Here is a 26,191-nt window from a genome sequence, read left to right on the forward strand (position 1 = left end):
CCCGAGGGAACTATTAATCAAGGTACTCTCCACCTTTGTCAAGGGATGAACGTGAGATCCAAGCCAAGTCGGGACTGTGAATCTGAAGTAGAAGGACACAGATATAGAAAACAGTCAAGGTGAGTCATCCTCATCACAGCATCATGAGAAACCATTTGTTGGGTTTGGGAGCAGCCTCGCCCAGGTTGGGAACACATGATAGGTAGCTACAGAAGCAGAAGAGAGGGAGGTCAAAATATTACCTTTATTACTGACAAAGCTGTTGGGGATGCACCTTTAGGTCTGACAGACAAGTGAAATGACTAATACTGAATTCCGAAGACAGACGACAACAACAACAACAACAACAACAACAACAACAACAACAACAATCTTCTCCACCCAGTGTCGGGCGGTACTGAAAATCACAGTCTTCCCTGTACGGGTCAGACCCTGGGAAATTTAGAGCATGGAGGAAGAGGAAAAAAAAACCAAAAACAAAAAACATGGCTCTTGTAGGCAGGCAGATCTACAAGAGAAAGAGGGGGGAGAGCTGAACTGAGCTTCATTCATTCTCCCTAAACTCAGCAATCAGGAAAGTCACTCCTCCTTCTCCTCCCAGGGAGGCAAGAAGCAAGAGCATTACCCTAAAAGGGGTCCCTCCACATGGGAAAAGCCAGAGGAGGGAATAAATATCCCCCTCAGCATTGTCCATTAATTCCTGATATCTAGATTACCCAAAGCCCTCTGGCTCTTGTTGTTCCTGAGGCTGCCTGTCCTACAGCTGTATCTTGCCATTGGATTCCTTCCTTACTTAATGTAGCCAGAGTCTGTTTCTGTTGCTTGCATCCAAAGAACATGCATTTATTTCTTATTGCTGCTGCAATAATTTACTGTGGGGGCACCTGGGCGGCTCAGTCGGTTAAGCGTCCAACTTCGGCTCAGGTCATGATCTCGCAGTTCTTGAGTTCGAGCCCCGCATCGGGCTCTGTGCTGACAGCTCAGAGCCTGGAGCCTGCTTCGGATTCTGTGTCTCCTTCTCTCTCTGCCCCTCCGCCACTTGTGCTCTGTCTCTCTCTGTCTCTCAAAAATAAACATTAAAATTTTAAATAAATAAATAAGTAAATTACTACAAATTTGGTGGCTTAGAAAAACACAGATTTATTATCCTACAGTTCAGGAGGTCAGAAGTCCAAAATGGGTCTTATGGGGCTAAAATGAAGGTGTCAGCGGAAGGTGTGTGCCCTCTGGAGGTTTAGGGGAGAATCTGTTTCCTTGCCTTTCCAGCTTCAGAGGCTGGCATCGTTCCTTGACTTGTGGTCCCCGGTCAGCAGTCACACCACTGTGACCTCTGCTTGGTCTCCTTCTCCAGCTTTCCTGCCTCCCTCTTATCCTTGTGGGGACCTTTGTGATTATATTGGTTTCATCCAGATCATCCAGGATAATCTCTCTCCATCTCAAAATCCTTGACTTAATCACATCTGCAAAGTCCCTTTTGCCGCGTAAGGTAACAGGGTCACAAGTTTTAGGGATTAGGACGTGAACATCTTGGGGGCGGGGGCTTGCTCTGCCTACCACAAAACACGAACAGAAATATTTCTCAGCTTGTCTTACGTTCGTTTCTTTCCCTACTCTCCAGTCTGTCCTGCAAGTGATCTTTATAAAATGTGACTCTGATCACGATTTTCTACCTAAGAAATTTTCCAATCCCCCAAAGTCCACTGGAGAAAATCTACAGCACACCTCATTCCCTCTCACCTCTGATGGTTTGCTCTGAGTGTTCTCTCGGCCTGAAACGTCCTCCACCCGGAAGGCAGATCATCTGTATCTTTCAAGCTCTGTCTCTTTCACCTCTAGCTGGAGAAACCTCCAGGATCCCTCTAGCTGGAACCCAGATGCACTGTGAGTCTACAGAAACTGCCCGTCTTGTTATGGCACTGCCGAACAGCAGCCAGTCAGACAGGCCTGGGCTCAGATCTGCGCAGCCACAGGCTCACCTTTCTGTGCCTTAAGTTCCTCCATTAAAAAAAAAAAAAAAAATGCAGGGGGGCGCCTGGGGGGCGCAGTCGGTTAAGCGTCCGACTTCAGCCAGGTCACGATCTCGTGGTCCGTGAGTTCGAGCCCCGCGTCAGGCTCTGGGCCGATGGCTCGGAGCCTGGAGCCTGCTTCCGATTCTGTGTCTCCCTCTCTCTCTGCCCCTCCCCCGTTCATGCTCTGTCTCTCTGTCCCAAAAATAAATAAAAAATGTTGAAAAAAAATTTTTTTTTAAAAATGCAGATAATAAAGTAAATACATATATACTTTGTTGTATGAATTGAATGAGGTAATGCATGTAAAGTGTTTAGTACAGGGCTGTTATGCAGTACCCAATAATAGGTAGATGGTAGCAGTTACTATTTAAAATCAAACTGAGTGAATAAATGAATGAGGTAGTCCTTCCTTCCCTTGGGATGTCAATATCCCCCTTATGATCTTCAATAAGCCTCCAAAGACTAGGACATTATTAAAAACTGAGTGAATAAACCTTACACTGTGTGTATTTATGTGTAGTCTTAATTGCCTTTCCTCCTGAGGGATCCATGCCTGGTAGAAATCACTGTAAGGATTGGTGGTAGGGAAGACTGCTCCTATGACCTTTGCCTGATGCCCTGGGCACAGCAAATCACGATAAACTCTGGCTTTCTTGGAGTGAAGTGAATTTTCGCTACATAGAGAAAAGTCTCTCTCTCTCTCTCTCTCTCTCTCTGGTAGAGACTTCCACCAGAAAAAAAAAAAAAATGTGCTTATTCCCCACCCTCACCCTTATCCCCACAAACCCTGTGCTCTCTGGAGTACCAGCTCATCAGCTCATCTTTTTTCTTTTTCTTTTTTTTAACTTTTAAAATGTTTATTTATTTATTTTGAGAGAGAGAAAGAGCATGAGCAGGGAGGGGCAGACAGAGAGGGAGACACAGAATCTGAAGCAGGCTCCAGGCCCTGAACTGTCAGCACAGAGCCGGTCATGGGGCTTGAACCCATGAACCACGAGATCATGACCTGAGTCGAAGTTGGACACTTGGCTGACTGAGCCACCCAGGCGCCTTAAATCAGCCTCACTCTTAATTGTGACTCTGCCACTGTGTGGCTTTGGGTTAACCACTGTAACCATATTTTCCTGAAAAATGGGTTTAAGAAGCTCTGCCTCCTTCAAGGTCAGGCACCTTGTAGAAGGCCAGTGTGCAGATGTGGAATGAATGTTAATCTGTTTTGTGACGTGAAAGAGAAGAAAGAGACCATGCTGAAGGGAGAGCAGATTCACTACCAGGATATAGGAAATGAGTTGCTAGGGTCCTGTGTCAAGAGTGTTTCATAATCAACACTCTTGACGAAAGGTCCAAAGGGGCCCTTCGAGGCTGTTCTTGCCAGGGTGTCAGGGATTGCTTCATAGGGGGTGTGGATGAAACTTTCACACACCAAAAAGCTGTAGAAATTCTTTTCCTCTCCAAGAGAAGGTCGTTTCTTTTGAGAAAAAGTACCTTTTCCTGACTTAAAAAGGCTATTTTCTTACTGTAAAAGTAGTATCTGTTTGTTGTAGAATTAATTATAGAGCTTTTTGAAAATGTAAAAATGCACAAAGGGGTGCCTGGGTGGCTCAGACGGTTAAGCGTCTGACTTCTGCTCAGGTCTCACGGCTCTTGAGTTTGAGCCCCGCGTCGTGCTCTGTGCTGACAGCTCAGAGCCTGCAGCCTGCTTCGGATTCTGTGTCTCCCTCTCTCTCTGCCCCTGCCCAGCTTATACTCTGTCTCTCTATCAAAAATAAACATTAAAGGGGCGCCTGGGTGGCGCAGTCGGTTAAGCGTCCGACTTCAGCCAGGTCACGATCTCGCGGTCTGTGAGTTCGAGCCCCGCGTCAGGCTCTGGGCTGATGGCTCGGAGCCTGGAGCCTGTTTCCGATTCTATGTCTCCCTCTCTCTCTGCCCCTCCCCTGTTCATGCTCTGTCTCTCTCTGTCCCAAAAATAAATAAAAAACGTTGAAAAAAAAAATAAAAATAAACATTTAAAAAAAATTTTTTTTAACGCACAAAGCAGGGGAGAGGCTCCTGTAATCACAGTGTGCAGAGATCCTCACTTGTAACTCAAAATTGGGATTTTGTTGTAACTGCAATTTTGTATCCTGTTTGGTGAACATTTTCCCACGTGATTAAATATTTTATACAATGGGGGGATTCAGTGTACAAATTTGTTGCAATTTATTTAACCTATCTCTCACTGAGCATTTGGGATATTGCTTTTGTTTTTGTTTTGTTTTGTTCTTTGGTTTGCTTATTTGGGCCTTTTTGGCTGTTACAAGTGCTACAATTAATATCTTTGTTACACAAATCTTGACGCATATCTTTATGTCTTTTGAATTCCTGGAAGTGTAGTTGCTGGGCCAAAGGATATTGGATACATATTATCAACTTGTCTTCTAAGACTGATTTCGCCCATTTGCACTCTTACAGGCAATTTCATAGGACTTCACCGGGGTTGCCGGTATCAGTAACTGTCAAAGCCAACCTGGAACTTCCAGCCTGGCCTCTGGTCTTGTTTCACTTTTTCCCGCCCACTCCGCACACCCGCTGGGCGCCCCAACCCCCCTCTGTCCAAGATGGCCCACCCCTTCCTTACTCTCACTGATTTTGTCCAATTAAAAGCAGCCTTCCCCAGTATCGCCACACGGTTGGTGAGTTGAAGTGTCCGTCGCGCTCCGGGGCGGGCGGAGCGACTTGACGGACGTGGAGACGGACCAGTGTTAGCGCGAGCGGACCGTGCGTGGCGTGCGCGGCGCGCTAGGCTGGAAGCGCTGGACCTGCGAGGTGTGTGCTGGCGGGTTGAACGGTGAGAGGCTCGGCGGCCATGGCTCCCAACGTTCCCGCGGCCGAACCGGCCCCAGAGTGCCCTAAAGGCATACGGGCCGTGCTGCTGGGACCGCCCGGAGCCGGCAAGGGTACCCAGGTGAGCTGCAGGGCCGGGCTTGGCAATGGAGCCGGTGGAACTCCAAGGTCAGGACGGCCGAGGTCCGGATCGCCCTGGAGCGGGACCGTGGCTTTAGGCCTGGGGAGGGGGTGGGGGTGTTGGTAAGGCCTTTGGGAGAGGGTGCAATTGGAGGTCGGGGAAGTCTGAGTTAGAATTAGAGTTCTGGAGGCACCTAGGCTTGAGGTGTCATGTTGGGGGATCAAAGGACTGATTTAGATCCTTTATAGGGTTAGAAGCTGAGAGGCTTTGAGCGGTAGGGTGAGCCTTGAGTTGAGGCATCGTGATTACATCTGAGCGGAGTCAGGGACCCCAGATTCCCTGCGATGTGGGGAGTGGATTGTCCAGGGTTATGTTCCAGGCACCCCGGGTAGGGGAACCTTGCTTGTAATGATTAATGACTAGGCGGAGGAGCATCTCCAGCACGTGGGGCAGAGTGGGAGCTGGCCTGTGCTGATCAGGAGCACTGAGAGAAGTGAGGTATGACCTGCCTGAGCCAGTTAAGTTGGGGGAATGGGAGAAGGTACTTCAATGTACAGGTAAGAAAACAAGCCCAGAGAGGTCAGGTCGCTTTCTGAAAATAGCAAAATTGACTTCCTGCAGTCTCGAACCTCAGGCACCATGGGGCTCTAGGATAGATTGGAGTCTAAAGTTACCTGCTGCCTTAGCAGACTGTGGGTCCTCACTTGGTATTTGGGCTCTAATGGATCCATAGATCAGGGTTGGGATTTATCTCGTTTAAGATTTGGAAGCCCATAGGTTGGATTACCAATGTCCCCTTCCTGCCCAAGGTCCCTGGCATTGCCCCCCAGGCCACAAGTTCTTGCTTGTTCTTAGATTCTAAAGAGGGAATTCCTGAAAGTCTGAGCGCCTAAGTGAATGGTGTTCTGGGGACAGCTCTGTGCCCACTTTTCCTAGCGCTTGAAAAGATCTCGTTTTACTCATTCTTGGGACCCCTCTGGCACCCAGAACATAATTTGGCACTTGATGGTGTTGGAAATGGATGAAGGACATAGATTAATGTGGGTGATGAGAAAGGAAGTCTGGAAGATTCAGCTCATTCCTGATAAATGCTTTTTGACTCTGGGCACTAGGTCAAGAACAACCACTTTTCCTTTTCTCTCTATAGCTGGGCCTGATTGATCCTTGGAACTTACTGTTCCCTAATCCTCTTGTCCTCAGTAACTTTGAAGTCTCCTCTTTCCTGTTGCCACCACCATTCATTATTAGGGAAACTGCTGCCTAGACTCTGAGTCTGCAAGTCCAGACTCTGCAGACTTTTGCTGTGAGTGACTGAGTATAAACAGGGTAGCTCAAATGCACCAATTCTTTTTTCTTAGTTCATATGGAAGTTAATAATTTCAGTAGTTGCGTAATGAGCAACCCATCCCAGTGCTGAGACGAGGGTTTTATAGTCTAGCAAGCTTGGTAACTTGTGAGCCTAAATGTTCTCACCTGAAAAATGGTGATATCTATCTAACTTAAACATTTCATGAACACCAAACATTGAAGGTGGAACAGTGAACAAGACTGATAGGGTCCTTACTCACGTAGACCAAAAAGTTGACAAGGATGTTGGAAGATCATATTATTAATATACATGTGTAAAGCACCCCCAGGTGCCTAGATGATCACCTGGCACATCGTAGGTGTTAATAATTATTGACTCCCTCATCTTTTTTTTTTTTTTTAATGTTTATTTTTGAGAGAGAGAGAGCAAGGGAGACAGAATCTGAAGCAGGCTCCAGGCTCTGAGCTGTCAGCACAGACCCCGACATGGGCTCGAACTCACAAACCGTGACATCGTGACCTAAGCTGAAGTCAGACACTTAACCGACTCAGCCACCCAGGTGCCCCTCCTTCGTCTTAATACCACGTTTCCCTTCCCCCCAACTCGGATGTATTTCAGTGTAAAGGGTAACGTATTCAGGAAGTCTTGAAGAATTTTATACTTATGAGCTGATTTATAAGGGTGTGCGTATGTTGGGGCGTTGGTCAGAGAAGGCTTTGTGCAAGTAGAGGAGAGGTATTTGGGACTTGAGGAAACACAAGTTCTTTAACATCTGTACACCTTTCTTTTCATGGGTGGAAGTATAGGAATACTGGTGGTGGTAGCTTTATGGAGTTGAAAAAAACAACAGTGTTCACAAATCAGAGGTTGTGCAAAGTGGCAGCAGCATTTAGCCTACAGATACATCCTAACTTTTTTTTAATGAAGAGTTTGAATACCCAAAAGAAGAGGTGGCATAGTGGGTCCCCATGTATCCATTATCCAGCCCCAGCAACCATCAACTGGTGGCCATTCCTTCTCCATCCACTTCTCTGCACAAAGTATTTTATTATTAAAAAAAAATGTTTTTTTAACGTTTATTTATTTTTGAGAGAGAGAGACAAAGAGCACAAGAGGGGGAGAGGCAGAGAGAGAGGGAGACGCAGAATCCGAAGCAGGCTCCAGGCTCCGAGCTGCCAGCACAGAGCTGCTCGAACCCGCGAACCGTGAGATCATGACCTGAGCCGAAGTCAGACGCTTAACTGACTGAACCACCCAGGCGCCCCGTCTTCACAAAGTATTTTAAAGCAGCTCCCAGATCTCATAACCAGGGTGTGTTTCCTGTTTTCTCTGCCTGCCCCTGTGCACAGTTTTTTTCCATGTGTCCAACTTATACCTGTTCTTCATGGCCAGGCACGTGCAAGCAGTCAGCTGCCATTGTGCAGGTCAGGCTCCGTCAGCTGTGTCCGTGCAGTGACACAACACCTCTCTAGGACCCACGCTCTTGTTCCCTTTTTACGGTTAGAGAACCGGAAGTTCCAAGAGACAGTCCTCTAGTTTACCTAGGAAGTAATTGGCAGGTCCTGCGTCCAAATGGCTCCAAAGCTCCTGCTCTTTCTGTTGCTGTCTCCTGCCCTGGGTTCGATTTTTCTCCTACCCTGTGCATGTGGTGTTTGATGGTTTTGGTGCTGGAGATGCAGAGAGCAGCCCTTGCCCCAAGAGGATACAATATACTAAAATAGTCCCCCTTTGCCTAGTTCTCTGACAGGCCCCGAGTCAAAGAAGTTATGTGTGTTATCTGATTTAATCCTACAACCCTAGGAGGTAGGTCCTGTTGTTATCCATGCCTTTTACTGATAAACTGAGGCCCATAAGCTGTATCTTACTCCCAGGATATCTATAAAGAAGTAGCAAAGGCAGCATTTGAACTCATGACGGATTCTTGAGCAGAGTCACCATCTTTCACTGTTGCTGTGAATCTAGGTGTTGAGGCAGAGATAAACACACATGCAAACAATGCATACTAGTACAAAGTACCACGTGGGAAGTATCGGGTGAGTGACCCTGACAAACGCTAGGGTAGTTCAGGGTCACAAACGCTAGGGTAGTTCAAGAACCATAATTTGTTGAGAATATTCCATTCTTCCTCTTACCCACTTAGTGACATTGGTAATACTATCCCCAGTTTATAGATGAGGAAATAGTCTCGGAGAATCACCGGCCTGAGGTTACATGGTAAGTTAAGAAGCAGAGCTGAGATTCAAACACAGGTGTCTGTGCTTTTCAAAAAACTTTTTATTGAAGTATAATATACATGGAGAAAGGTACAAATACTACAAGTGAGCAGCTTGCTGAATTTTCAGTGTGAATTTTCACAATTACATTTGTGTAGCCTACATCCATATCAGGAAACATAATGGTGAAGTCCTTGTGCTCCCTTCCAGACACACACACACACACACACACACACACACACACTTTCCCCCAGGACAGCCACTAAGGCTCTGTGGGTTGTTACTGTTATTTTCTAATAAGGCCACATAGTGTCATGGGTAAGAGCTGGGGCTTGCCTGCTCTGCTGTGGTGGTGGGCAGTTTAGCCTCTGAATTTCATTTATAAAATGCAGATAAAAATAGTTTCTTCCTCATGGGTTTGTTGTGTATTACACATACTAAATACAGTAGAACAACGCATGGAAAAATCGCTTGGCGTGTTGCAAACACTCAGAGTTAGCTAATGTTGATGAGTCCTCATCAGAGGAAGAAGGGATAGTTGGGAGTACTTTTGGTGGCAGAAATATGCTCAGAATTTGCCTGCAGGAAAGGGTAGAGCTTAGACCACTGGAGGAAAGAGAGAGGGCGTTCCTGCATGGAGAAGAGCCAAGGTCCTCAGAGCTGCTTGTGTTATGTATTCGGGTGTCACACATAGAGCTGCTGTTTACAGTGGTGCTGGACATACAGACAGGGGACTGTAGAGGTAAATTTGAAGAGCTTGGGAGGATTAGGACGTTTATTGTGGAGGACACTGAGTGCTAGGCTAAAATATTTGTAGTTTTTCCGCTGTGGCACTGAGGAGACATGGAAGGCATCTGAATGTGTGTGTGTGTTGGGGGTCTGGGGGCCATGCCCAGTAGTATTTTAAGAGATGGTTACAACGGCTTATTCAGGAGCACTAGACCTGGGAGTGGGAAAGACTGCAGCAGAAAGATAATTTCAAGGTGAGAAAACATGTGGGTGTGAGATTAAATCAGATCTCAGCAACTGATAGTTTCCCCTTTATTTCACTAAGTATCAAGCACTATGCTGAATGCTTTTGTGTACATCATTTTTATTAAATCCCCATAACAGCTCTGAAAGTGGATACTATTTGCACTCTAGTGATGAAGAAACTGAGGCCTTAAGAAGGCTGCATAACTTGTTCAAGGGGATACAATGAGGAGATTGTAGATCCTAGTTTCCAGCCCACATCTGTACCACCAAAAACCCCATCTTGTGCCACTGCCCCAGGGCTTCTCAAAGGGTGCGTGGGAATCCCAGGGTTGTGCCTGAGAACCAGTCAGCCGTTAACTTTAAGGGTGGGCCTGCCTTGGTAATTTTAGCGTGTGCCCCAGATGACTGTGATAATACACTGGAAACAGAGAACATTAAACCGCCATGCTGTCTCCCTAGTGGTTTTAGCCCTTCTTATCCATGCACCCTGGAAGCCTACCCCCTCCCCAGCGGGGTTCTCTCAGAGGTGATGAGCCTATTTCTTGGTCCATGGCCAGTGAGACACAAGTGTCTCAGGGCTTCAGCAGCAAATGTGGTCCAGGGGCCAACAGCACAGCCAGGCCTGCAAGCTTCTTAAAAATGCAGATGCAGGGCGCCTGGGTGGCTCAGTCGCTTAAGCGTCCGACTTCAGCTCAGGTCACGATCTCGCGGTCCGTGAGTTCGAGCCCTGCGTCGGGCTCTGTGCTGACCGCTCAGAGCCTGGAGCCTGTTTCCGATTCTGTGTCTCCCTCTCTCTCTGCCCCTCCCCCGTTCATGCTCTGTCTCTCTCTGTCCCAAAAATAAATAAAAAACGTTGAAAAAAAAAAAAAAAGAATCCCGCAGTTGGGGGGGGGGGGGATAAAAATAGAACAGGTTCTGTGATTACAGCTCTTTGGTGTTTTCATCAGCCTTTCGCCTTGAACAAGCCCGATCTCCAAAATGTTCCCCCAAGTTAATTTCAACAACCACGGAAAAGATTGGCAGAAAAGCTCAGTTCTCTGGGTCTGCGGCCACCACGCCAGCCTGGAGGACCAGGTTTTCCACTGCCAGAGGGTCCTGACCCTCATTGGTTTTCTGAAGGGTAGTTTTTAATGCCTTCTTCAGCTGGACTCCATTTTGCTATGAAGTTGTTTCTTTGCTTGAACTGAATCAGTCCATGAATCACAAGAAAACTCCCAGTGAACTGGTTTGAATAAGAATCCAGCCATACTTATTTTATAAAAGAGTTGAACCAAAAAGCTAAGTGTTAAGCTTCTCGAACTGATTCTATTCCTTGTAAGTTCTGCGGGGGGGGGGGGGGGGGGGGGGGTGCCACTACAACCAATGTTGGACTGTCCAGAGTTGCTTCCGGTTCTCGTCTTTATTCTGACGTATTGTCCACCCAGCCAGGAGCTCATAGAAGACAGGGTCCGTATCTCTTGTTTTCCTGGCTGCCAGCAGGGTTCTTGGAAGAGGCATCAGTGTTTTCTTTTTGTATGAACGAACATGGAATTTGGGCAGGGGTTATAGTACCAGCTTGTTGAGTACTTACTATGTGCATATGCCATCTGATCCCATCAACCCAGTGATGGAGGTACAACTACTGTTTCCATTTAACTTAGAGGAAATTTGAAACTTAGCAAGGTAATACCATTTTTCTCGAGTTACATGCCATTGGTGCCTGAAACCCAGGTATGTTGACTCTGAATCCCAAGCCTTTTTGTTTTTAACGTTTATTCATTTTTGAGAGACAGAGAGAGACCGTGTGAGCGGGGGAGGGGCAGAGGGAGAGTGAGACACAGAATCTGAAGCAGGCTCCAAGCTGTGAGCTGTCAGCACAGAGCTAATGCAGGGCTTGAACCCGCGAACCGCAAGATCATGACCTGAGCCAAAGTTGGACGCTTCACTGACTGAGCCACCCAGGCGCCCCTGAATCCCAAGCTCTTAACCAAAAGGCTATCCTGGGGGCGCCTGGGTGGCTCAGTCGGTTAAGCGTCCAACTTCAGCTCAGGTCACGATCTCACGGTCCGTGAGTTCGAGCCCCGCGTCGGGCTCTGGGCTGATGGCTCGGAGCCTGGAGCCTGCTTCCGATTCTGTGTCTCCCTCTCTCTCTGCCCCTCCCCCGTTCATGCTCTGTCTCTCTCTGTCTCAAAAATAAATAAACGTTAAAAAAAACAACAACAACAACAACAAAAGGCTATCCTGTCTCCTAAAACTACTATGTAAGTGTGTACTGTTTGCCAAATGCTCTTCTTATGCATCCTGTCTGATCCTCAGAGCTACTTTCTGAAATGGGGCCTTTTTGCCTGCATTTTAAACAGATGAGGAAACTGAGCCCCTGGGAGGTTAGTAACAGGAAAGGAGAAAAGCCAGATCTGCCTGGGGGAGACCTGCACTCCACCCTGCCCCAGCTGCCTCCCAGGCCCGTGGCCACAGTACTTGACATTCACACATTCATTCCTTTGGCAAATACTCATTCAACACATTATATGCCAGGCATTGTGCTGAGTGCTTTACATACATGAACTCCTTTAAACTTCACAGCAGCCGGGGTGCCTGGCTGGCTCAATTGGTAGAGTGTGCAATTCTCTGCAATTGGATGTAGAGATTACTTACAAATAAAATCTTTGAAAAATAAAATAAAAATTGGGGCACCTGGGTGGCTCGCTCAGTTAAGCATCTGACTTCAGCTGAGGTCATGATCTCATGGTTCATGGGTTTGAGCCCCGCGTCAGGCCCTGTGCTGATCGCTCAGAGCCTGGAGCCCACTTCACATTCTGGGTCTCCCTCTCCCTCTGCCCCTCTCCCACTTACACTCTGTGTGTGTGACTCTCTCTCTCTCTCTCAAAAATAAAACATTAAAAAAATTTTTTCGTTTAATAAATAAACATTAAAGGAAATTTAAAAAATAAGTAAAAATAAACTTCGCGTGTCCTGAAGGACTGGTACTGCTGTTTTTATTCTTCCCATTTATGAACTGAGGCCTTTGTGTCAGTAGTGTGTGTCTAGTGGAATTAGTGGCAGTAGCTAATATTTATGACAGCTTCTTGTGTGCCAGTTGCAATTCTAAGTGCTATAATATATATAATTCCTATATATATTCTATATAATATATATAGTGCTATAATATATATAATTCCTATATATATATATAATATATATGATTCCTATAAGTCATATAATTCCTATAACCCTCTAATCGTATGTTACATATAGTATAAGGTGCTCTTATCCCCATTGTAAGTAAGGAAGTCAGCATTTGCTGGAGTTCACACACCCAATGAGTGACAGGGCCAGGTTCACACCCAGGCAGTCTGATGCCACGGCCTGCAGTGTTAACCCTGTCTTGGGCTTTGTCTTCCCCTCTACAGGCACCCAAATTGGCTGAAAACTTCTGTGTCTGCCATTTGGCTACTGGGGACATGCTGAGGGCCATGGTGGCTTCTGGCTCAGAACTGGGAAAAAAGCTGAAGGCAACTATGGATGCCGGGAAACTGGTAGGTTCGGTGGTCCCAGTGAAGGTTGATATTCCCGAGTCTAGCTCTGCGCTGCCTAATTTGGTGGCCCCCGGCCACATGTGACCGTGGAGATTAATTTAGGCTTAATTTACCTGAAAATTCAGTTTCTCGGTCTCACTCTCCACACTTCAGACGTTCGTTAGCCAGCACAGGTGTAGAACGTTTCCATCACTGTAGAACGTTCTATCGGACAGCCCTGTGCTGTGGGGTGTTTTAACAAACCGGCACACTGTATGAATGTTTAGAGGAGCGAGTTTCTTGGTTCATTCTGAATTTGTGGCATGCATTTTATTCACCATATTCTTGAGGTTCCTTTGTGCTGACGCATTTTATAATACCCCCAAGTTTTAGAGCCAGAAATTAAACTGCCATCCTTAGGCCAGAGCTCAAGCATGTATCCAAGAGAGGACACGGGAAACCACAGAGTGTTTTAACTCTATTTTTGCAGCTCTGTGTTCCTGTGTCTCTAACAGAGGAGTTGCTTGGCGATTAACAGAAGTAATTTTTCCTACTTGAAGGATATAATAGCATTTTCTTAGGTTTTTAGTCCAGTTGATCTAATTGGACAATTACAAACTATTATCTACTAAATCTTCTTTGATTAGTGCCATAGATTAGTTGGAACTGAGTTATTCTGGGACCTGGCCTCTGGGAATCACCTTCAGAAGTCATTTTGTGGAGCACCTGGGTGACGTTGGTTAAGCGTCTGACTCGATTTTGGCTCAGGTCACGATCTCACAGTTTGTGAGATCGAGCCCCCACGTCCGGCTCTTCGCTGACAGCGTGGAGCCTGCTTGAGATATACCACCCCACCACCCCTGCACATGTGCTCTCTCTCTCTCCCTCTATCAAAACAAATAAATAGACATTTTTTTTAAAAAGTCATTTCATCCTTGGCCCTCTGGTCTTTTCATATCTTAGAATGTTCGTTAGGGAAGGCGCTGGGTTTTGCCTTTATCCCTGAGATACCTCCTGGTAGGCTTTGAGATTCGGTAGCCGTATCCGGTGGTGCCCTGCCTGCCCACCTGCCCCTTTATTTCTAGCTCTTTCCCTTCGTGTTTGTGAAACCTTGAGTTAAGCTAGAAAGCCGAATATGTTGGACTTTGGGTCTTGGCAGAAGATCTTGTACTGAGAAAAAATTGGGATATCGCCATGAGATTACTTATCTCCAGCCTTTACTTAGTCACACAGCTTGTACTTTGTCCCCAAGTTCACAGCTGGTCCCGGGAGATAAGAGCATTAGCTACCAAGATGGGCAGCCTTCACTGTATACTGGTAGAGAACTTCTCTTTCTATGAAAGCTCAGAAGGAAAACCAGTTTTCAAAAGCTGGGAGGGGTCCTCATTGGGGCTTTTAGAGAGGCTTACAAGTCTGTTGGGCTGGAGCCTCACTTCCTTGGTTCTGACCCGGTCTTGCCAGTTCAGTGACCTTCTTTGATACCTCATGTCCAGGATGGCCTGGCCCACTTAACTGTTAGCCTAATGAGAACTGTGAAATGGAAGGTTGGTGCCTTTCTGCATTTTGGTCAACACCCTCCTCAGGTGAGCACTCAGCCATAAGCCCTCACCTTTTTTGTGCTTTGAGGACAACTGCTTGCTGATGAGCTATTATCTGATGGAAAGGATTCTTTTTCCTTTTTTTTAAGTTTATTTATTTTGAGAGAGAGAGAGAGAGAGAGAGAGAGAGAGAGAGAGAGAGAATATGTGAGTGGGGGAGGGGCAGAGAGAAAACCCCAAGCAGGCTCTGCGCTGTCAGCTCAGAGCCCACAGCAGGGCTCGAACTCATGAACTGTGAGCTCATGGCCTGAGCCGAAGGCAAGAGTCAGACGTTTATCCAACTTAGCCACCCGGGTGCCCCAGATAGAAAGGATTCTGATTAATGTCTGGAGAGGGCCTCAGGGCCTAACACATGGAGTGCTTCTGTTCAGGTGACAGCGAGTGGGATCCTCTTCTTCACCCAAATTATACAGGAAAATCTCAAGGGAAGAGAATGTGTATATGGCAGCCACAAAAATCACGAAACTGAATTTTCCAAATGGAGCCATTCCACATTTGCTCAGATTTTTGCTTCTCTGGGGCCACAAGAATATGCTGTTTAGTAATCAGGTTGTATAGACACAAACTAGTGGGCCTGGAGATGGGCTCATGTCATGTAATTAACAGATTTCAACCCATGGCTGTCTTGTTCTTGACTTCCAGGTGAGCGACGAAATGGTAGTGGAACTCATTGAGAAGAATTTGGAGACCCCTCAGTGCAAAAATGGTTTTCTTCTAGATGGCTTCCCTCGGACTGTGAGGCAGGCAGAAATGGTGGGTGCCTTGCATTTTGTGTCACCGTTGCATGAAGATGAAGGCTTGGCCCTTTATCTGTTAATTCCTTTGAGGGAAATGGCTCCAATCAAGCTCTGGTAGCTTAGGTGGGCCACATACTCTCTTACAGCTTGACAGCCTCATGGAGAAGAGGAAAGAGAAGCTTGACTCGGTGGTTGAATTCAGCATCCCAGACTCTCTGCTCATCCGAAGAATCACAGGAAGGTATTTGTCCTCTGAAGGTCCCTTCTGGTCCTGCCTCCTCAGAGCTTCGTCAGACCACCAGAGCTGCTCTTACCGGACCCCAGCCATGCAGCTTAATGCCATTTTAACATGCATTGGTCTTGTTTGGTGACATCCACTGATGTGGTGGCGTGGGATGGGGATATGTGGAAAGAAGAGCAAGGTATTTGAAATCAGACAGTGTCTCAGTCCTGTCACCTTTTCACTCCGGCCCTAGGCAAGTTTCCTACCCTCTCCATGGCTGGTTCCTCCTACATAGAGTGGGGTTAACACCACCTGCTGCGAGGAACCGTGGTGCATTTTGCATACCACGAGGTGCACAGTTCAGAGCCTTGCTTACAGTAGGTGCTTCCAAAATACTACACTCCTTACATGGTTACTTCCATTTCAGGGCTCTTTGAAATCTGCTTTCTATTGGAAGTTGCCATACCTGGCTGTAGGCTTTGTATTAATTGTGAAAATAATACGACCACCTATGCAAAGTTTAGGAAATGGAGGAACATTTTGCTCCTGGTACAGCCGTCTCAGCCAAAGGCACTATTTCTTTGTTACATGTTTTGTTTTAACGTTTTTAATTTATTTTTGGGACAGAGAGAGACAGAGCATGAACGGGGGAGGGGCAGAGAGAGAGGGAGACACAGAATCGGAAACAGGCTCCAGGCTCCGAGCCATCAGCCCAGAGCCTGACGCGGGGCTCGAACTCACGGACCGCGAGATCGTGACCTGGCTGAAGTCGGACGCTTAACCGACTGCGCCACCCAGGCGCCCCACATGTTTTGTTTTAAAGTACTTGTTTCTTGGGGCACCTGGCTGGCTCAGTTGGTAGAGCATGCAGTTCTTGGTTCGAGCCCCACATTGGGTGCAGAGTTTACTTAAAAAGGAAAAAAAAAAGAATAAATAAAATCTTTAAAGTACTCGTTCTCAATATTGAACAGAGAAATGTTTCTGTTTCTGTTTCTGAACACATTTGCTCTGAAAGGTCGCCACTGCTTTAGGCTACAGTTTCCTCTACCCTATTTCACTGTCCGCTCTGCCACCTGCTTCTCGCCTTCTGGAAATATGTGGGAAGCTCTCAGCCACTAATAGACCTCCCATTCTCATCTTTATTGTGGGCTATGGCTTTTATATCCCTTGTCATTTTATCGGAGTCTCAGGAAGATGGTCAGCCTACCAACTTGAACCAGACATCCGTAACCATTATTTTTAACTGCTGCACGGTATTTCACAGTAGATGAGCCATCATTTACTTAATTGTCTCCTTATTGTTGTACAGTTGTGGTTTTTCTAGATGTCTACTATTAAATTGATGCTGTGACCATCATAGTACATGTAAATGTTGGGGTTTAATTCGAGGGAAAATGCTTTCTTGTAAATTTTATGGCTTTGATTTCCTAATGAGGTTGGACATTCTTTCCATGCGTCTGCAGTCTGTATCTTCATGGAGAGAGGCAGACATGTAAACAGACAGCAGAGTGAGTGTTACAGGTGTTTTCCTGAGAGGCTTTATTAGATATGGTGGGATCCACCTTATATTAATTTTCTATCCAAATGTCTAGGTTTCACGTTTCTAGCTATTCCATAGGCGCCTTCAGTGCAGGAACTTTTGGGTTTTTGCATCCCCACTGGCACAGAGTAGACAAAGTTGATGCAGGCCTACAAGTGGTAAGGTTGATAGGAAGACACATTACCAGGGCTGGGGGCCCTCATGTACAAAGCAGATGTTAGCAGTTGACCGTGGGGTCCTTTGCTTCAATCGGCCCAGCTTCCTGAGTGCCTGCTCTGTGTGCGGCACAGTACTAGACTCAGGGGCAGGGGACCAGGCAAGGGTACAGAAGAACAATATGCCCATCCCTGACCTCAGAGAGTCTATAAGCCATACATGGAACCCGAGCTGTTTAGCACAGTGGGTAGTCCTAAGGAGCGAGCCTGGGAGCAGGGAGGAAGGGCTTCATAGTGTCAACTTGACCTTCCTGGGTAGAGAGGATTTCAGTGGGGCTTTCTGGGAAGGGAGTAGAGGCAGGAATGAGTATAGGTTGCGGGAGAACGGGGCTAGTGGCAGAATGTCTGTCCAGAGTTGGAGGAATGATCTGGCGGGCTGAGTCGTAGAGTGAGCGCTATTAGAAAGGCAGGATAGGGCTTGACTGGGGAAGGTTTGCCAAAGTGAAGAAGAGGTAGATGCATCAGGAGTCTTGGGATGTTGGTTGGGTTTTTTTGTTGTTGTGTTTGTTTTTATTTGTTTGAGAGAGAGCGAGTGCAAGTGGAAGAGAGGCAGAGAGGGAGACAGGATCTGAAGCAGGCTCTGCGCTGACAGCAATGAGCCCAGTGTAGGGCTCGAACTCTCAAACCACGAGATCATGACCTGAGCCAAATTCAGATGCTCAACCGACTGAGCAACCCAGACGCCCCCGTGAGCTGTTCTTAAGCTGTGAGGTGTGGCAGAAACAGCATTGTAAGAACATTAGTTTGGCCCTCGCATACAGGCTAAATTGGGGGAAAGGAGAAATGGACAAGACCCACCTAGGAACCTGATTCTGATCCACACGTGAAGTTACAGAAACTTTCAACTGGGGTTGGCCTGTGGGGAACAGAGATTCTGAATAAACTACAGGATTGTTGTAGAGGATGAAGAAGACTCAGTCTCTCGGTTTGGGGGTGAATGTTGTGATGTGACCCACTCCCTCACAGAGGAGGGGACAGGCCAGGCCAGAATGTAAAGGCGTTTTCTTTTAAGTTCACTCTGGATCAGTGGCAGAACTAGCACTAAAAGCCTGCTTTCTGCCTCCTAGTCTGCTACACTGATGGTTGGAAGGAAAAAAAGTCAGGATCTAGTCTGTTAAATACAGCCCTTATTTAAATGTGACATAAGGGGGGCGCCTGGGTGGCGCAGTCGGTTAAGCGTCCGACTTCAGCCAGGTCACGATCTCGCGGTCCGTGAGTTCGAGCCCCGCGTCAGGCCCTGGGCTGATGGCTCGGAGCCTGGAGCCTGTTTCCGATTCTGTGTCTCCCTCTCTCTCTGCCCCTCCCCCGTTCATGCTCTGTCTCTCTCTGTCCCAAAAATAAATAAAAAACGTTGAAAAAAAATTAAAAAAAAAAATAAAATAAAAATAAATGTGACATAAGGACCCCACTGTAAATATCTTTTTGATTAGCTCTGACCTCACTTCTGACAATTTTATGAATCAATACTTTATTTCTTGAATATGTATGGTTGGTGGATTTGGTTTTAACTTATTCAGTGTTGGCTCTCTAGTATCCTGATTATTCTACCAGTTGGCTCTCCTGATGTCTCAAGCCATCCCCATTTTGTGGATGAGAAAACAGGCATCTGAAGTGTCACACTCAAGGCAGCAGTGGCTCTAGAATCCCAGCCTTGATCCCCTCCACAGTGCCACCCCCACCTCTAGGTCAGGCTCAGTGGCTCTTAGAGCTGTTTTGGTTGGTCCTGAGACCAACCCCACTTTGAGAACTTGGACTTTTTTTTTTTTTTTTTTTTTTTTTTTTTTTTTTTTTTTTTTTTAATACTTATTTTGGAGACAGAGAGAGACAGAGCATGAACGGGGGAGGGTCAGAGAGAGTGGGAGACACAGAGTCTGAAACAGGCTCCAGGCTCTGAGCAGTCAGCACAGAGCCCAACGCAGGGCTTGAACTCACGGACCGTGAGATCGTGACCTGAGCCAAAGTCGGATGCTCAACCGTCTGAGCCACCCAGGCTCCTCCAGAACTTGGACTTTCTTTCATTTCCCCTCTGGGGAGTAAGCCATGCATTCCCCTTAAAGTGAAGTCCATGTGCAGGGAAGGAACAGAGTGTTGTATGTAACTGGAGGGCTGGGGGAGTCCAAGTAAGAATAGAGATGTAGGCACGTGGGGAGGAAAAGAGTCGTGTGTGCTGCAGCCTGGCTGCTGTGTGCCTTGTGCTTTCCAGAAGGTGAAGAATCGCGGTCCACGTCTCATGCCTGCAGCCCTTCCCAAAGGGAAAGCTGTAGCTGATACCAGTGGCCTCTCCCTGGGTCTCCCAATGGATGCCATTCCCCAGTGGAGGCAGCAGGGAACCTCTCCAGCGACTCCAGTGAAAGAGGGCCGGACCTCCTGTCACATGATAGCACATCCAGGCCACTCAGTAGACCTTCTTCACTCAGCCTCACCTTGCCCCCACCAATGTTGTGGGGGCAACTTGGCCCTTCAAAAGTGTGCTGTCATTAAAATTCACTATTACATTTTACAAAGGTGTCTGCCCAGGTTTTGATAGTCTGACTCAGACTTACCTTCCCAACTCAGCTGATGTGGTGAGATATCAATCCCCTCAGCCATCAGAGTGGCTGGGCAGGCCTGGATTCTTCCGGAGGGGCAGGCACCCAAGTACTGTATATTTTTTTCTGCACTTGCCAAGAGGTGAAAAACGTTGGGAAGTTCTGGTTTAGCAGGCCTTCACAAGGAGAGCAGCCATCAGTTAAATAAGGAAGTCTTGGTTGGCACAAAATTGGGGAACCAGATAGGTGCTGGCTGCCAAGCAGTGTTTGGCCTGCCTTCTTCCCTTCTGAGGTTCTTGGGCTCCTGTGGCGTAGCCACTCCTGGTCAGGAACATGGTACAGATGGAGTGACCAGCTTGATTTTCAGTGCCAAATAAATGCTTATTCTTGGGCACCCCGTGACTGGTCGAGTCAGTGTGTCTCCTGGTGCCAGTATTCGTACTGCGCTCTGATGCTTGGGTTGCCTTTTATCTACATGATGCTGGAGGTGTGCTGCACCGACTAGTGGTGTTTGCACCTACAGGACACGTTGTTCCTGTTGCACCTACCTGCTTTTTATAACCAACTACGATAGAAAATACGGTTAGGTTCTCTGTCCTCTGTCCTCCCATAGCACTTTGCACAAATCTCGATTAAAGGATTATCGTATATACTTTAGTTTTTTTCCCCATTGTCTCTCCCACTAAAGTAAGCACTGCTTGTGGTCAGGGATCTTGACTCGCTGCTCTGTAGCCCTGGATTCAGCGTGAGGCCTAAACCAGACTAAGCACTTAGTAAATAAATGTTTGTTGGGCGAATAGAATGAATGGCTGTGTGAGACCAGCACCGAGTTCCTGATGAGTTAGGCACTTAGGCCATCCTCGGCAGCCAGACACTCAGTGACCATGTTAGGTCAGAGTAGAAAACGTAACTCCTTACGGTGTAAGCTCTCCTGGAAGCCCCGTTACCTTCCCAAGCAAGCGATGCCTACAGCTGGGTTCTGTGCTGGGCACAAGTCCTCACATCTGGCTTCTCTGTCACTGCTTGTCAACTTGGAGACCTCTGGGGTGCGGGGATACTTTCAGGCAACCTGACTCATGTTCATCTGCTGTCTTTCAGGCTGATTCACCCCCTGAGTGGCCGTTCCTACCACGAGGAATTCAACCCCCCAAAGGAACCCATGAAAGATGATGTATGTAAACTCAGGGCAGGAAATTGCCTTTTCTTTCCTTCCTCTCTCTTCCTTTCTTTCTGTTGTTGTTCTTTGTTCTTTCCATCATCCCTTTACTCCTACCAATATTAATAACTTAACCATGCAAAGTATCACTACTACGTAAATCACATGGGCTGTGGCTCATCTATCTAGACAGCGCCTCTCCAGATGGTTTATTGTTTGAGGTAGATACCAGCACCGGCTACTTCACAGTGCCCAGTTTATACCTGTCTTTTGTCCAGAGCAGCCCCTCTCTGGCATCTTGGTGGCCTAAATGGTCGACTAATCTCAGGAGAAGGCTGCTTGGAAGCCTAGAAGTAGAGCCAAGCTGGGAGAACAGAACTGAAGAGAAATGTGTTGACTGGTCCTACTTCAGAAGAATGTCTTCTTCTGGTGACTCTGTTGTATCCTACAGAATCAGACTATTTTGGCTGGATTAACGTTGCTGAGTTCTTATGACAGTCTTTAGTTGCTTAAAGATGTAAAAGGGAGGGTCTCGTCTATGTTCACAGTAACATTTGCCATAAATAGTCCATTTTGTCTGTTTTAGAACATGCAGTAGGAAGAATTTTCTGGGTTTGCCTTTGTCACTTGAGACAAGTTTGTCAGGTCATACAGGTTTCAAAGCCATAACGTCAGCTTAGTCACATTTCACAGGGTTGGGAATTCTGCCATTCAGAGCTCTTTCTCGCTTCACCTGCCACTCTCAGAATGGTGATGGCCAACACCCTAGTAAAAACGCCAACCACTTTGGTGACTGAAGTTACAATTGCGTATTCTCCTGGTCCCAGGGGCCTCTGACTTGCCACTTCTGATCCTGGAAGCATTTTTCTTGAGGGTGAACAGCCTAAGCAGAAGCTGTGAGAGATAGGCCTTGCCCGTCTTGCTCTCTCAAAGCCCTTTCCTCATGCTTGCTGTCTCAGGCTCCCCAACTTCTCTGGACGGGTTGGTCTGTTCCTGGAACCGGCTTGCCAGGAGTAGCAAAGTTCTTTATAGTTCTCTAGTGGGGGGGAATCTAGATTGTCTGTCTTTCTCTCTGATGGACTCGGGGATCAGACAGCATCGCAAATCGGCATCCGGCATCAGAGAAGGAAACCTTGCTAACAGTCCCAGACTTTCATTGCCCTCTTCCTGTTCTCAGATCACTGGGGAACCCTTGGTCCGCCGATCAGATGATAATGAGAAGGCCTTGAAAATTCGCCTGGAGGCCTACCACACTCAGACCACCCCACTGGTGGCGTATTACAGTAAACGAGGGATCCACTCTACCATCGACGCCACCCAGACCCCCGATGTCGTGTTCGCCAGCATCCTAGCGGCCTTCTCCAAAGCCACATGTAAAGACTTGGTTATGTTTATCTAACGTTGGGTCCAAAAAAGGAGTTTCTGTCTTCTTCCTATCCCTGTTGGGGGTGTGGTGGGGGTTGCAGAGCAGGCAGAGGGAAGCTTCCTCAGGCCAGAAAGAATACCATCTGATGTATTGATTAAAAAAGCACTTGCCTGATGTATCTGTAGTGTGTGTGCAACTCTCATCTCATCTGTCTGTGTGTGTGTGTGTGTGTGTGTGTGTGTGTGTGTGTGTGTGTTGGTTTTAAGTACGTGGACACTCTTCTTTCTAAGATACAGTCAAAGTTGCTTTATCAGCTGTTTGCTGCTTTAACCATACTCTTGATTTTTTTTTTTTTAACCAAAGTAACTTAAGTCGGGTCTCTACCAGACACCCCAGTTCTAAAACGTCATCGTATTTATTCCATCTCCAGTAACTGAGTGGAAGTCTGGGATCACGTAAAGTACTGCAGGGCCAAAGTTCCTGATGGCAGATTGTTGGTGGACACTTCCACTTGCTTTCTAGCCCCACAGTGGAAAGCCACCTGAGTCAGTGTGTGGCTGTGGATCGTTAATTTTGTCCCTAAATGGGAGGCAAAAGGCATTTACGTTACAGATTCCAGAAATTACTGGGAAAGGATATCACCATAGAAAGGTCCAAGCCAAGTCGGAATATTTTTGTGATCTGCATCACAGTGCTGTAAAGTAGGGATCATTTGGGACCTGTGTTTGAAAAGTGAATTGTTGCCAAAGAATGAAACCAAGCAGATGGTCCTTTTGAATTCAGACTGTCTTCTGAACATCCAGGCTGGGCATCTGAGAACAGCCAGTTCACTTCCCAAAGAGAGACCAGGGTAGGTTTGTTTGTTTTCATTTTTAATGTTCGCCTCGGTTTCCAAGTATGAACAAAACAGTAATTTGGAGGTGATCTATTCTTGGCCTCGTTTTTATTAGAATTTACTCAAACCTAGTCTCTCCAGGATATGAAACCCAAATCAGATGTGTCCCTTTTAAACTCAAACTCTCTCCCGTCCAGATCTAATCCTTCACCCCTGACTTCATGATGGTGGTAGCCACCAACTCCCCAAGAAAAGATCACCCAAAAATAAGACCACCTATGACAGTAACCGACTTGTATTCCTAACTTCAGCTTCTCAGCTATCAAGCATTTCCTGAGGTCCATGCTGTGCCTCTTGAGCTCTGGTTTGATTTGTGGCAGACAGATGAAATAGACTGTTAGGGGTCACAAAACAGTGGCCTCTGGAAAAGCCATTGGAAAACCAGGGGCAGGTCCAGTATATAATGCCACCTGCCCCAGCATAATCTGCCGACTTGGTGCATTGGGCTCTAGAGTCCCCGTCCCCATCTGACCTGAGTCTCCTGCTGTCTGTGGAACTGTCAGAGGGCTTGTCCCCTGTCCATCTGGAAGCTGGCATGGGTATGTGGCCATCTTGCTTCCCTTTTGTCTGGTTCAAGTGAGTGCCTGCTAGCTGTGCTCTGCCTTGTTTCCCTGGCTGTCACCTAACCCCACCCATTCAGAACAGAAACCTAGTCTGTCACGGGGCATTTCTGGGAAGCATATGACTTCAAGGAAGAGGAGTGAAACCAAAACTATGAGCTGTGTCTGCAGGGGCCTGGAGTCCTCTGGGTGAGGGTGGCCTCATAGGCCTTGGAGTCGATTCCCCTTTCACTGGGGACAGTTGCAGGCACTCGGCCTCAAAGTTGAGGTCTTTGAATGTTTGCTAATTGGATGTGCATGATCCTTGCTCAAATATTTGTCACCCATCCGTATACATTCACAGGTGCATATTTGGGCTGCTGATGAAACTAGATCCTGTGGGACACATATGCCCTTTTGGGGGTGGTTAGGATTTAGAGTTTTGCTTCCTTTAATTACAGAGCCTTAACCTCGGCAGGCATGAGAGCTTTCTCCTGACAGAGAAATGTCCAGTGTTTGATGCATTTGGTTGCTGTGGCATGCATGCCAGCCTTCCCTGATATTTACTTGGTTTTTAAAAACCCATTTTGTTCTCTCTTGTTTCCTCTCTGTTTCAGCCTAGTAACAGAAGGCCAGGCGAGACTGCACCACTGCTCATCACCCCGCGGCGTGATCCCTGCTCTTAGGTGCTGGGCAGAGGGGAGGGGTGGTCAGGGTGAGGATGGAGAGGGAAGAGTGGTGAGGGCCCAAAAGGAGTAACAAAGCGGCAATGTGGTAGTGAGGCCGTCTCCTTGACACATAATAGAGGAGTCTGGAAGAGTACAGAGGAAGGGGGAGATTAAACTGATTAGAGTGTGTAAGTAGAAATAGGGAAGTGCAGTATTGTTTCTAAGAAATTGAAGTTTGATTTACTGTGGATTCGTGACAATATTTTTTAAAGCCAATGCCCTAAGACCTCAACTTTTATCTCAGAACCTCATGGGCTGCCAGCCTAAGAGTGCAGGAAATCAAACTGTTCTGTCTCTCCTAAAGCTTGGAACAGACAGGGTTTGACTGTTGACCCTGACCCTGGTTCCCCACACCATGAGATCAAAAGATCATCTCCACATGGGAAAGAGATGGGGGGGGGGGGGGTATGGGGTTCATGGGGGCGGTGTGCTCAGCCAATCAAGTTTACTGCAGTTGTGGGGAAGGCAGGGCTGGTCTCCCTCCTTGAGAGTGCACCACTGTTTACCAGGCCACCCGTTCTCACGGGTCAGCTCTCGGCAGCCACCCAGCATCCCTACACTCTTGCCATCTTCCATCCACAACGTGTGAAGGGACTCTTGTTAATAAATGAACAAGTGTCCTAAGCAACATCATCCAAAGACTGTCCTTACCATCCTCAAATCCTCTGACTGGGATCACTCGTCAGCACTGTGATGTATTATTTTCAATGAGGTGCCTTTCTTAACTGACCAAATGCTGCCTTGTTTGGCCACTAAATCAATAAAGTATGTTAAAAATTTGTATCCCATGTTGTGGCATTTTTTGAGAGGATCTGGGCTAGAAAGATGGCATTGAATTCTGAATCTGGCTTGGAAGCACCTTCTTGTCACTAGAAGTCACAAAACAGGGAGGTCCAAGTGTGTGCTCTTAGGATGAGCCGCACCCTCTTGAGCCTCAGTTCAGATGCAGGCTTTTCTTGCACCGGAGGACAGGGCAGCTTGGCTTAGTGGAGACGGCGCTGTGCCTGGAGCTCAGAGGATGTGCAGTGAATCCCGGCCAATCATTTACTCTGCTCCTGTTTCCTTGTCTGAAAAAAGAGAGGCGTGATGCCACCTTCTCAGACTTGTTGGCATTAAGTGAAGTTTATAAAAAGAAGCTTTGTGCTTGGTGGCTGGCACACAGCATACTCTTGATAAATGTTAGTTGGATCCGAATAGATACAAAAATATCTGCTTCGTGCCGGGCTAGATAATTGTTGAGTGGACAGTTGTCCACAGCCTAGAAAGCCAGTGCTTCTCATTCCTAGCCAGATTTTTGGCTCCCTCTTCGGCTGCCTCTTTAACACTCCTGGTTGCTTCTTTGTAAATCCATTTCTTCCTCAGCAAAAGTGCCAAAATGAAGCTTTCATGCTCTTTGGAAGGGCTGCCTTTGCCAGTGAGGTTTCTTTCTTTTCTTTCTTCTTTCTTTTTTTTTCTTCTTTCTTTCTTTTTTTCTTTCTTTCTTTCTCTCTTTTTTTTCTCTCTTTCTTCCTTTCTTTCTCTCTTTCTTTTCTTTCTTTCTCTCTTTCTCTTTCTTTCTTTCATTCTTTCGAAGTTTATTTGTTTTTGAGAAAGAGAGAGCATGAGCTGGGAGGGGCAGAGAGAAAGGATCCCAAGCAGGCTGCACTGTGGTGTCAGCACAGAGTCCAACACAGGGCTCGAGCTCACGAACTGCAAGATTGTGACCTGAGCCAAAATCAAGAG

At 47.0% G+C, this 26,191-nt stretch overlaps 1 protein-coding gene across 4 annotated transcripts; it reads left to right on the forward strand.

Annotated features, from left to right (window-relative positions):
* Positions 1–4,786: 4,786 nt before the first annotated feature.
* AK2 (adenylate kinase 2) lies at positions 4,787–25,252 on the forward strand. 4 transcript variants are annotated; one of them, XM_058718186.1, is made up of 7 exons: positions 4,790–4,953; positions 12,840–12,965; positions 15,185–15,295; positions 15,426–15,520; positions 20,884–20,956; positions 22,119–22,314; positions 23,091–24,337. In XM_058718186.1, exons 1-7 carry the CDS (start codon positions 4,855–4,857, stop codon positions 23,159–23,161), a joined length of 771 nt encoding a protein of 256 aa, XP_058574169.1. In that variant the 5' UTR covers positions 4,790–4,854; the 3' UTR covers positions 23,162–24,337. The 4 variants fall into 4 exon arrangements, with proteins under 4 accessions (XP_058574168.1, XP_058574169.1, XP_058574166.1 ...); XM_058718184.1 differs by lacking the exon at positions 23,091–24,337 and adding an exon at positions 24,359–25,252 and having other exon boundaries at positions 4,793–4,953; XM_058718183.1 differs by lacking the exon at positions 23,091–24,337 and having other exon boundaries at positions 4,792–4,953; positions 22,119–22,485.
* Positions 25,253–26,191: the final 939 nt, after the last annotated feature.

Source organism: Neofelis nebulosa, chromosome 2 (assembly GCF_028018385.1).
Source record: "Neofelis nebulosa isolate mNeoNeb1 chromosome 2, mNeoNeb1.pri, whole genome shotgun sequence".
Taxonomy (NCBI): domain Eukaryota; kingdom Metazoa; phylum Chordata; class Mammalia; order Carnivora; family Felidae; genus Neofelis; species Neofelis nebulosa.